Source organism: Schistocerca piceifrons, chromosome 7 (assembly GCF_021461385.2).
Source record: "Schistocerca piceifrons isolate TAMUIC-IGC-003096 chromosome 7, iqSchPice1.1, whole genome shotgun sequence".
In the NCBI taxonomy this organism is placed as follows: Eukaryota; Metazoa; Arthropoda; class Insecta; order Orthoptera; family Acrididae; genus Schistocerca; species Schistocerca piceifrons.
The window spans coordinates 481497521-481510449 of record NC_060144.1 but is presented as its reverse complement, the minus strand read 5'-3'; the positions used below and the strand labels follow the sequence as shown (position 1 = coordinate 481510449).

The following is a 12929-nucleotide window of genomic DNA, read 5'->3' as shown; positions in this document are numbered from 1 at the left end:
GCTGTCACATAGCTGTCATCTACCTGTCACTTTCTTCTCCAGTGAAACCCTTCTCAAACACTTCCTGTGTGTTTCCAGTCATAATAAAAATGGGAAGGAGCTTCATCAGTTTACCTTGTAATTAAACAAATACCTTTATGTGGTGAAAATCTTTCTTCATTTTAGAAAAGTGAATCATTTGTCTCTTTTTTTCAATTTGACAGCTGTTTCTTGAGATTTTTTGAGCATGGTTTTAAAAGATATACATTTTCCTCTCCAGCTAGAATAATGCTTCCATTTAGGTGTACAATATTTAAATGAAGCCAGGTATTGAAGTACATAGTGTGTCCTAGTTCTGCTGTGGTTGCTTGTGTGAAATTCCAAACTGCAATACTACCTTGTAGCAAGTTACAGCAATGAGATCCGTAGAAGCTTCAGCAACAACCGTGTAAAAGGTCAACGCAGTAGTCTAAATGCAAGAAGCATTCTGGCCAGGAATGTAACATTATATGTCTCGCGCTCAATGGAAATTGGTGGTGGAGCAGTGTCGCAGCATCAAATTTTGTTTGAATTAGGCATATCAGCCAGTGAATTTGTCTCATTTGACCTGAACACTTGAGAGGCAAATTCCTAGTTGTTCCTTCACGGCGATGCTCCAATCCACAAAGTGAAGATCGTGCACAAGTGTTTCACCAGTAAATGTATTAACAGTCCTTGACCACCTGCCATATTCACCGAATTTGGCACTAGCCAACTTCCAATTGTTCCCCAAATTGAAAGGACACCATTAAGATGGAATTAAGGACATGCAAAACAATTGTTCTGCAGTACCTCCTGCAGTTCCAAAAAAAGGACTGCAGTGATTGTTTCAAAACATTTTTAAAATGATTTCATCTTTGTATTGGTTCAGGGGGAGACTATTTAGAATGAATACAGTGATTTTGTGAACAAAATCCATGGCTTTTATTTTTCATAGTCACAGTTCTAATGGAACTGGGACATACTGTGTATTATATATAAAAGTGCAGTCATCCTCCAAATTAGACACTGGTAAATATATGTCATATCAATTTCTTAATTTGGTGGTCTGTAATGGTATCCTTCCTTGTTATACTGTCTGTGTTGCAAATGTGAATTGTTCTTGTGAACATTTTCTAATTCATGGTTCATGAGAATTGTAGTGTTTCCAAAAAAATATTTTGTTTCAGACAATGGTCTATTTAATAATTTTGCATAAAAAAGTAGTGATATTGTACTGCAGTTTATATTAAGAATTTGTGTTTCAGTAATTGTTTGCACATACCTATTACACTTTGAAATACAATTTTTATAATTTCTTCATGTGCTTTAATTTATTTTTAATGTATCCATTGTATTTGATATTTGAGTAGATCTTCTCCTTGAAACCACTGTATTAAAATGCAGTTGTAGATTCACCTTAGATGGATAGCAGTGGCACAGAAATGTTTCAAGGATTGAGGCCAGCTATTTAATCATTATTGATACCGTAAGATTACTGATATTGGTCTCTTTTAGTAGAAGACTTTTTTTTTAACTGCCGTAGCCTATACACCATATTTGCACTAGTGGCAACTTGTATTAAGTCCTTTGGTAATAATACAGTCCCAGATTCGGGTCAACAGAAGCGTCCGATCCCACGCGTCGGCTTTGACCCGTGACGTAAGGGTGTTGTCGTGTGTGACGTCATGACGGCACGGAGTTTGGTTTGAGTGTGGCTGTCTCCAGTTCTGTTTTATCTTATTTTATTTACTTTTATGATCTGTTCGTTCTATCTCTTGGGATTTTTTTTTTTTTAAATTTAAAAACACTTATTACTTATTTTAATTATCTGTTTCCTCCAATTTCTGTTTTAGTTTATTATATTTATCTTTCTGATCTGTTCGTTCTACCCCGTGAGATTTTTTTTTTTTAAAAGACAAAAAACACTAATCAACTACTGAAGCATCTTTATCTTCTATAGGTTGCAGGGGTTACGACCCCTGGGGAGGTGGGTGGGTATTCATGCATGGCTGTCTTCACTTACACGTTGTAGCTACGCAAGGCATCTAAATTTGTTTATATTTAGTTTGCCCCCACCCAAAACACCCCATTTCCCGCGCTTGTCCCGTTAGTGTCATTAGGCTTCTTGTGGAAAGTGTGTGTGTTTGTTTTTGTTTCCGCCATATTTGTGACGTCATGGGTCAAAGCAGACGGGCGGGATCGGACGCTTCCGTATTTCCCCAGATTCTGAGAGCTGTAGGTCTTCCTGGGGCGAAAGATTAATAAATTGTAAATTTCCCAAGTGCTCATTGTCACTCCTTACCCCACTACTAATTGTAATTTGAATGACCATCTAATGTATCCAGAACTTATTTCTGGTTATTGTGTATCTTCTGTTACGTACTGATAGCAAATCAAGGAAATACTTAGTCAGTACCTGGGTGAATTCTTCGTGGAGATACACATTGTCGGAAATTCTTATAGACTGTATGGTAGTGGATTTTGATGTAGATAGCATAAAATCTCAAGCCAGTATAAGAAAGAAAACATGAAAAGTACTTCATCTAGAAGCAACATATGCATTGGTCTTTCCATGTGTTCTCTTTCCAGTTGAAAAGTATTGAATTTTGTTTAAAAACCAATTTGCTGTACCTCATTAAATTTTGTATTCTTCTCTGAGACAAGTTTGCTGCTTTGCTACACATGTTAGAATTGCATATGTGCAGGCACATTGAAACTACTTTAGACTTAATTGTATTGTGTAATGGTGTTGGTGTCCTATTCCATTCTTGTTTAGAAATGTACCGTGAGACACCAACACAATGAAGAATGCAGTGACCTCATCACCATGGAGAAGCGCATACAGGTAGAAAAACCCTACCAAACTTGCTGAGACTAGAACATAGTCCTGTGTAGAACGTGACCTTCCTTTGCCAAACACAGTTTGAAGCAAGTTTTGATACACTACTACACTCCATGAACATAAATTGTTGCACTTTTATGAAGGCACTTAATGGCAAAACTTTATTGGATTTGGTTAATTGCACAATCTACTCACCCTAATGTGCATAACTTTTCTTTTAATTTTTTTCTGTTTTTGTCTGAACTACTTATCAGACAGCTTTAAAAACTTTAAATACTGCACAATCAGGACTGTGATCTGTCGCCAGCTGTTTACTGTGTGGTTTGTGGTTTTTCTGGCATGTTGAGGAATTATTTGCTAGGTTCTTAGTTCTTTTTACAGTTTGTTGTTACTGGAATGCTGATTTCCTTCTTCCTTAATTTGAGATATGAAATAGCAACTAAGTAATCAAACCCAAGTTTCTGTAATGGCACAATTTAGAGCTCTCATAAGTTTGTAGCTATTTTTTCTAGAATGTAGAAATTTTATGAAGTTATCATGAATGATGAGCAGAGATGCATGGTTGGTAGGGTATGAAATGCATGCTTGTACAGTAAGATCATAACTAAATTAGTTTTGTTCTTTTTGTTTCTAAATCAGTATGTAAGTTTTTTAAAAAAATCATATGGTTAATGAGCATTGAATGCTAATGACTCACCAAAACTAGTTGCATACAGATGACAAAATTGTTGTGTTTGGTAAAAGATGGCCATTTTCCATGGTAGCCACTACTAGATGATACTAGATTCACAATATAACACTGTAAAACATAGAGTTTTAGATGTTTGCTTACAAGTGTCAACTAGATGCCCAATAAGTTCAGCACAACTGAAATGTATGCATGACATTAAGAAGAAAAAGGGTTACAGATATTTTTGATGGTGAATTCAGCGTGTTGCGAACAATTTCCATTCATATGCTCTTAGGTTAACAGCTGTTAAAGGAGTTTGCTTGGCAATAAACGTGGAGAACATTTTCAAGTAGCTAAGGAGCATTATCGAAAAAGTGATTTGGAGGGAAAGGTAAGTAAAGTGAATATAACCAAGGAACAAATATGGTCTGCAGATGTGACTTTAGTTCTTTGTGTTTTGGTCAAAAGTATGAGCAGGCTGAAAACAAGACTTCCTAGAAATTAAACAATGAATTTTTGTCCAAATGGCCCATCAAATTGCCCAGTGTGAAGTCTATAAACATGCGAAAAAGAAAAGAAAAGAGGGGGGGGGGGCTGGAAAATAATCACTGTAATACAGGAAAACTTAGTGATTTGAGAGAAAACTGAAAATTTCTCAAACATATGCTGAAAGGTTAAAAAAATATCAGATCACAACATAAATGTAAAGTGCTTTGATTTCTTGTGTTCTATTTACTCTTAATAATAACAAAATACTGATCAATATTTTCATGCTTTCTGAACAAAACCTGAAAATAAAAATAATCTTGGAAAAAAATGGTCAGTTATTCCATGAAATATTTGTTTAAAAGTAAGAAACAAAATAGAATAGAGAAACATATGACACATCTCTGAATCATGTTCAAGATCATGTAGAGAAAATGAGGTGCCAACTGAAAATGTGAAGTTCAGTGTTTAATTTAGAATATTAGGATGGAATTTGTCTCTTAGAATTTCATTCAGTGGTCTATTTACGTCAGTAATGTATGAGCATCTTAGCTTCTGTCATGATTTGAAGCATCATTCAAAGGCGCATCAAATGTTTCTGTAATCTGTTTTATTTCTTACTTTTAGGCAAATCATTCCACAAAACATTTGACTGATTTTTTTTTCCCAGTGTTCATGAGAAATGTATTGTAGATAAAGCAGATTGATTTTATCTTGGAATATACAATTATTCAGATTGTCTAATCCTTACTTCTACTATCCCATGTTGACAGTTTTAATGCGCACTTTTTGCTTATTCAGTTGAATTCAGTTTATTATTAGCTACTGACCTCTTACAGTGGAATAAGTTCAGACATTAAAATTAAAAACACTTGTACAGAAACCTTTTTACACTTTAATTCCACTTTTCGTAATGTTTTTAAAAAACTAGTATTGACAATGTCTATTTCAAATAGTTGTGTTACCTAATAGAATGAGAGTTTTGGTCATAAATCTTCACTCTGAAAATATTATAGGGCAAGAAGTGAACATACTTTGAAAGTTTATTATAGAATTTTAAGCATGTTTCTATTAATGAGTCTGTGGTTTCTTTCTTGGTATATTCGAGTCCAGTTTGCCTCTATTGTTGTGATGGGATGTATTCTCCCTGGGTGTCGAACTAACTTCAGTTGCTTTTGATGTAAATCAATGCTGCAAAGATATGTATATTGATGTGTAGGCTTACAATAGTCCATTTCTTGATAAAAGTATTATTATTATTATTATTATTATTATTGGAAGCAAATAAAGCTGTAGTAATACAGGATTCCACACAACTTATTTCAGTTGGTGTGTGTGTGTGTGTGTGTGTGTGTGTGGTGTGTGTGTGTGAACACGCGTGTGCTCAAGCTCATGTTACATCCTTAAAGTCACTTCCTTGGCTGTAGGATGTTACTTGTTGACTGGTGCAAGTCACTGATAGCATTGTTCAACCTAATTAGTTGCTGATTATGGCCACATCCATTTTTACATAGATTGTTCATTATTTGTAGAAAACTGTATGGAAGTAATTCCTCGGCTAGAGTGAAAAGATTTTCTGAATATTATTTGCATATACATAACATCCAGAGAGAATTAATGGATCAGGACTAATGAAAATTTCTGCTGTATTCATTATTGGGGGGATTTAATATTTCTGTTTGGTTTTGGTGTAGTATAGTAACCTACTCATATGAGGATTTTTTATGATTATATAACATAAATCAGCATTGGCAGACAGAGCATAAGTGTCCCTCCTCCAAGACCTGAGCTCAGTGACTTAACAAACACACTGCCTCATTCAGTTTGTACTCAGTGTACAATACTTTTATGTTTGTATATACTTGGAATAATTTAGTTTTGTAAGATGGTATACGCCTAAACAGTGTTCATTATGTGTATCAAAGTCAAATCGCCACGTTTATTGCATACACTTCCAGATTAATTCGGGAACACGGCAGGCCGCTGTGGTGCTTACTGGGCTTTTTTCTTGATGTAGTGGGTTTACTGGAGCAAAAAACGTACAACTGAAGTTTGACCAGTTTATTTTAGCATTAAAATTTAATTTAAAAAGCACACTCAATTGCAACAAATTTTGTGTAACCTTTAAAGTTCTGTCCTTAATGGATGATTTTCTTTTAGTTTTATGAAATTTCACAACTGATTTGTTTACTAATGCTTTTCCCTTGCTGACTACAGAAAACAGCTAATCATAAAAGCTATTTTACAGTTACAACAGTCCCTCACTAATTAAAACACAACCACACACAGTTAGCCAAAATTACATTTTACTGAATTCTCAAATGGAAATTTTCTAATAACTATTACTTTCTTAACTAACGTCAGCCACTAGCTGGCTCAGCAAAACTAACAGCCTAACATCTTCCTTTATCCTAAATAATATGCAACACTCAAGACAACAGATAATTTACCCAGTTGTGCTTCAGTCATTTAACAGGTAACACTTCCTGGCTCAGTATGGTAACACAAATACAACTCCTATATCAAACTGAGCAATTCATTAACCCATTACAAATAACATTTGCCTCGAGCCATTATTAAAAAACTAGGCAACATATTCAGTCCAATGCAACATTACCTTTTCTGTTACCCAGACTGATAGCCAAGCAGCCATCCCCAATTGCTGCTTATGTCTCAGTTTGGCAGTCCACTTTTCTTACACATGCATTCAGCAGGACTATGGATTGTTCTGAGGATTATTGGAAGGCACCTTTGGTAGTAATTGCCCTGGATTCCACACAGAGCAGTGCAAGCTTTGATGCTGCTTATAGCAACCTTCACAAACTGTAAACAAACACTGCACAAGGTGAGTGTTCAAATCTTCACTTCACTGGCCATTTTACTGGTGCACAGTCCCAGTCCACAACATTGCCACCTGGCACCTACCCCGCCTGATCATCCAGAAGTAACTGCCATTCCCATTGACCATACACACATTGTCTGGAAGAAATAACAATCTCTGCCAACACTTCGGTGAGGCAAAAACCTTCTACCTATATCGTAGTGCCAACATTCAATCAGAGTGCCACAACTGGCACACTGCCACATATCTGTTACAGCTATCTTCCATTCTTCTGTCTGAAAAACTAAGTCAGCATCCCCTCTCTATGAGCCAATTGTTGTCAGACTTGATAGACATTTCTGTTCTGCACAACAGATATTGGTTGAATCACTACAGACATTGGTTGAATCATTTTACTATAAAACAGTGTTTTAGTGATCATCTTTTTTATCAAGCTCTACACTTAACTCTTTGCTTAATCCTTAATTGCATAGTAAACATTATTGAAGAGGTATATTTTGACTACCGTTTGAAATAAATGTATTTTAATTGTCTCTCAAATAGTAGTTGTGTTGAATTGTTGACAGGAACACTGAAAGAATGAAAGCTTCACTAGCTTTCAGACAAATCCTTTAATGAGAGATTGTGTAGTGTGTGGTGGGTAGAGGGAGAAAAAAGGCAGGAAGTGGGATGGAAGGTTGGAGAAGTGTGGAGGGAGGCAGCATGCGTGCAGGTTAGAAGTGAAGGGGAGACAGAGAGAGAGAGAGAGAGAGAGAGAGAGAGAGAGAGGAGAGAGAGAGAGAGAGAGAGGGGGGGGGGGGGGGCAGCAGGTGCCTGAGATAGGAAGGGACATATGAGCACAGGAACTGATGATTAAGTGTAGCATATGGTGATGGTGATGGTTATGGTTATGGGTATGGTAGTGATGTGGTGGAGTGGGCTTTGGAGGGGATGAAAGGACAGAGGAAGAGAAGACTGATGGATAATGGTGTGGGGCAGTGTGTTCACAGAGACTGAGGCCAGGAGGATCACAAGAATGGACAAGTTGCAAGAATAATTCCCATCTACTTAGAAACTCCAGTTGGAATATCAATAATATTAGGAAAATGACAGGCCGCTACTCATCATAAAGATGACCCATTGTGTTGCAAATAGGCACAATAAAAAGAATGGTATACGTTAATAACTTTGGGCTAAAACTTTATTCAACAAAGAAAACACACACACACACACACACACACACACACACACACACACACACAGACAGACACAGACACACGAGAGCAAGCACACCTCATGTACACATGACTGCTCCCACTGGCAGCTCTGAACAGAACGTGACTGTCATGTGAAGAGCAATTTGGAATCTGGAGTGGGGGTATAGTAGTGTATGGGCTGGGGCGGGGGAGAGAAGAGGGCTGTCTGGTTGGGCATACAGGGACCAGAGACTACCAGCCATAGCACCAGGAGGTGTGTGTGGGGGGGGGGGGGGGGGGGGCAGGGAAGGGGAAAGGGCGGTTGGATGCATTGGCAGAGGACAAACACACAAAGAGGGTGAGAGAATATGAAAAGAGAGGAGGCGATAGGTTAGGGGGCAGAAACTTGAGTGGAGGGTGTAGGGGACAGTAGGTTACTGTAGGGTTGAGATAGAGATAATTTCGGGAGCGGAGTAAGAATAACTTCCATCTGTACAGCTCAGAAAAACTGGTGGTGGAGGGAAGAATCCAGATGGCCCAGGTTATGAAGCAGCCATTGATATTTAGCATGTTATGATCAGCTGCATGTTGTGCTTCAAGGTGGTCTGCTCTGCTCTCGGACAGTTTGGCAGTGGCCATTATTCCTGATGGACAGCTCCTTGGTAGTCATATCAATATAAAAGACTGTGCAGTGGCTGCAGCAGAGTTTGTATACAACATGACTGCTTTCAGAGGTGGGCTACCCTTTGGTGGGGTAAGATAGGCCCATGACAGGATTGAAATAGGAAGTGCTGGGTGGGTGATGAAGGATGTGGTTCTGTTGTTCCAGTCCAGGGTGGTATTGGATGATGAGGAGGGTTACACTTTTGTAGCTGGCTCTTGGGAGTGAAGGGAGGGTTGGGAGTGTGTGGGGAAATGGCAAGAGATTTGTTTGTGGACCAGGTGGAGGGGTAGTGCCTGTCTTTGAAGGCCTTGGTGAGACTTTCAGCATACTGGGAAAGGGAGTTCTTGTCACTACAGATTTGCCATCCACATGTGGCAAGCCTGTATGGGAGGGATTTTTTTTATGTGGAAGGGATAGCAGCTGTCAAAATGCAGGTACTGTTGGTAGTTGGTGGTTTTAATACGGACAGAGGTATGGATGGAGCCATCAGAGCATCTAAGAATGTGGCACCACTGGATTGGAGTGGATCAGGTGAAGCAGATAGAGTGAAGCTGTTGAGCTTGTGAAGGAATGAGAATAGGATGTCTTGGTCCTGAGCCCAGATCATAAAGATATCATCAGTGATCATGAACTGGATCAGAGGTCTGGGGTTTTGGAGGCTAGGAAGGTCCTGAGCTAATCATCCTTCCTGCAAACACATGATCCACCACTCTACTGATGAGCTGCAATGAGTATCTAGTGGAAGGCCTGTTCCAATTGTCTGACCTCTCCACCTATAAACTCTGCCCAAGCAATACTTCTCCAGAAGTCCACCATAACCTCCAGTCCCTGCTTAAAGTCTAAGGCCTCCCCAAAACCACTTCCCTGACTCCATTTCCCTCCTCAGCCCTATGGCATGCCGCTCTCCCATCTTCTAAATACTCCCCAAAATTCACAAACCCAACAATCCTGGACATATCATTGTAGCTTTTTATTGTGCTCCTACTGAAAGGATTTTGGGCATAATTGATCAGCACCACCAAACCAGTTGCCCGTAATCTAGCCACCCATGTCAAAGATACCAACCGCTTCCTTCAATGACTCTGCACCATCCCCACTCCTTTACCTCCTGGTTCCCTACTGGTCACTGATGATGCCGCTTTCGTATACACCAATATTATTCATGCCTATGGTCTTGCTGTAGTTGAACACTACCTTTCCCAATGTCCTTCAGACTCCAAACCTGCTACCTCATTCGCCAAACTAACTTTATCCTAACACATAACTACTTCCCCTTTGAAGGGAAGGTATACAAACAACTCTGTGGCACAATCATGGGCACCTGCATGACACCCTCCTGTGCCAACCTGTTTTATGGGGACCATCTAGAGGAAACCTTCCTAGCCTCCCAAAACCAAACCCTTGGCCTGGTTCAGACTCATTTATGATATCTTCATGATCTGAACTAGGGGCCAAGACACTTTATCCTCATTTCTTCACAACTTGAACACCTTCTCTCCCAGCCACTTCACCTGGTCCTCTTCAACCTAGTGTGCCATCTTCCTAGATGCTGACTTCCTACCCATGATAGCTCCATCCACACCTCTGTCCACATTAAAGCCACCAACCATCAACAGCACCTCAGCACCTGCATTTTGACAGCTACCGTCCCTTCCACATCGGCTTGCATACAGCCTTGCCACTGGGGGACAAGAACTCCCTTTCACAGTATGCTGAAGGTCTTTCCAAGGCCTGCAGTGACTGACACTATCCCCTTTCCTAGTTTGCAAACAGATTTCCTTTGCCATTTCCACACACATCCCCAGTCCTCCCACCACCCCCAAGAGCCAGTGACAAAAGAGTGCCACCTCCGCCACCCAGTGCTATCTTAGACTGGAACTACATCCTTGATTACGGCTTTCATTGTGAATCATCATGCCTTAAAGAAGGGACATCTACCAAGATCCTTCCCAACCTTCCTAAAGTGGTGTTCTGTCTCCCACACAACTCCCACAATGTCCTATTCCATCCATATGGCACTCCTAATTACAGTCGCTTGCCACAGTGATCATATCCCTGTGGAAGACCTATCTGCAAGACCTGCCCAATCCATCCTCCCAGCACTTCCTATTCTAGTCCTGTGACAGGCTGCATCCATTTTCAATAAGCTACCACAAGAACTCAAAAATCTTAGCAGTAGCCCAAACACTTTTAAGTCTAAACTGAAGAGTTTCCTCATGGCTCACTCCTTCTATTCTGTCGAGGAGCTCCTGGAAGAGAGAAAAAATTAAGCAAATTCCAGTGTTACATTCTTGATTTTCTTTATTTAAACTAACGACTTGTCGCCTGAATATGTTTCTTATATTTCATTTTATCTGTTTCTACAATCGTGTTATAATTTCATGTATTGACTCGTTCCATGACCATGGAGACTTCTCCTAAATGTGGTCCCCACGCAACAATAAATAAATAAATAAATAAATAAATATACACCCACCAGAGTCTGGGCCACCTGTGGAAGGAGCCATGTCATATACCAACTCTGCTGCAACCATTGCACAGCATTTAATTGGTATGACTACCAACCAGCTGTCCACTAGGATGATCGACCACTGCCCAACTTGGCCAACTGGGCCATGCAAAGTAAACCACCCTGGGCCACAACATGCAGCTGAATATAACATGCTGGAGTTCAATGGCTGCTTCATGACCTGGGCCATATGGATCCTCCCTCCACCAACAGTTTTTCTGAACTCTGCAGATGGGTGTTATCCTTACAACACATTCTCCACTTACAAAATTATCCTGCTCTCAATCTGTGCTAACCTACTGGTCCCCTATACCCTCCACCCAACAGTTTTCTGCCTCTCATCCTATCACCCTCTCCGTTTTGAGATTCCCTCACCCTCTTAAGAATGCTGCCCTCTGCCAATGTAGTCACCGGTCCTTTCCTCTTCCCTGCCCCTCTCCTTTTGTATTCCCCATTTTTCCTTCCCACACTGCACCTCCCGATGCTGCACCTGGAAGTTGCTGGTGCTTGCCAGACAACACCCTTCCCCCCTCCCCTCCCTCCTCCCCTCTCCTCCCCTCCCCTCTCCTCCCCTCCTCTCCCCTCCCCTCCCCTCCCCTCCCCTCCCCTCCCCTCCCCTCCTTCTTCCCAATGATACCCTTCTGCCCCCACCTCTCTCCATATTACTAATCAGTGACAGTAGCATTCCATAAGGAGCTGCTGGTGGAAGTGGTCGTGTGTTTGAGGTGTCCCTTGCTTGTGTGAATGAGTGTGTGCATGTTTTCTTTGCTAAAGGAGGCCATGGCTGAAATCTAGTAATGCGTAACAGTCTTTTCGTGTCGTTCTGTAACTCAAGGGGCCATCTTTATGGTGAGTAGCAATCTGTCCTTTTTGTAATTTTTGTTGATATTCCCATCTACTTTGTTCAGAAAGCTGGTGTTGGATCCAGACGGCACAATTGTGAAGCAGCCTTTGATATTGAGCTGCTTGTGCTCGACAGCGTGTTCTACCACTGGGTGCTCTTGGCCACAGTTTAGCAGGGCCCTTATTTTGGTGGTCAGTTGTTTAGTGGTCATGCTTGCATAAAATGCTGTGCAGAACTTGTAGCAACGCTGGTAGATGGCATGGTTACTTTCACAGGTGGCCCTGCCTTTGATGGGATAGGATAAGCCTGTCACAGGACTAGAGTAGGCTTTGATGTGTGGCTGAATTTGGAAACCTGTCCACAGAATGGGTTTGGGGGTTGTGGGCCTGTCTGTAAAGGCTTTTATGAGACCTTTAGGTAGGGGATAAGGGAATTTTTGTCACTTCAAAACTGTTCGTAGGTGGCCAGATTATGTGGGGGTGATTTTTGGTTTGGACGGGATGACAACTGTCAAAATGCAGGTACTGTTAATGTTCAGTGGGCTTGATATGGACAGAAGTGTGGATAAAGCCATCAAAGGTGAAGGTCAACATCCAGGATGGCGACATGTTGGGCCAGTGAGAACCAGGTGGAGTGAATGGGAGGGAAGGTGCTGTGGAGAAATGAGGATAGGGTGTGTTGGCCCTGGCTCTCCAGGTATCATCTGCATATCTGAACAAGACAAGGAGTTTGGTATTTTGAGAGGTTAGGAAGGTTTCCTTTGTAGGTCTAGAAAGCTTGCTTACTCGATTTGCTAGACAAATATTCACATTAATGAGTTTTATTAAAAAAAAGAAAATCACAATACTTAACTTTGGCAAGCAAATGGCAACACACAAAATAACCAACCTTCATCCA

At 40.5% G+C, this 12929-nt stretch overlaps 1 protein-coding gene across 2 annotated transcripts in view; it reads left to right on the top strand.

Moving 5' to 3' along the window:
* The window catches only part of LOC124804749 (cytoplasmic FMR1-interacting protein), a 143335-nt gene that overhangs the window by 65380 nt on the left and 65026 nt on the right, over positions 1-12929 (top strand). Inside the window, exon 12 of one of the 2 annotated variants that reach the window (XM_047265051.1) lies at positions 2777-2845. The exons of the other annotated variant lie outside the window; for it this stretch is intronic. Coding sequence (XP_047121007.1) covers positions 2777-2845 — 69 coding nt within the window. The remainder of the gene's footprint in view (positions 1-2776; positions 2846-12929) is intronic. 2 annotated transcript variants of the gene reach the window in all.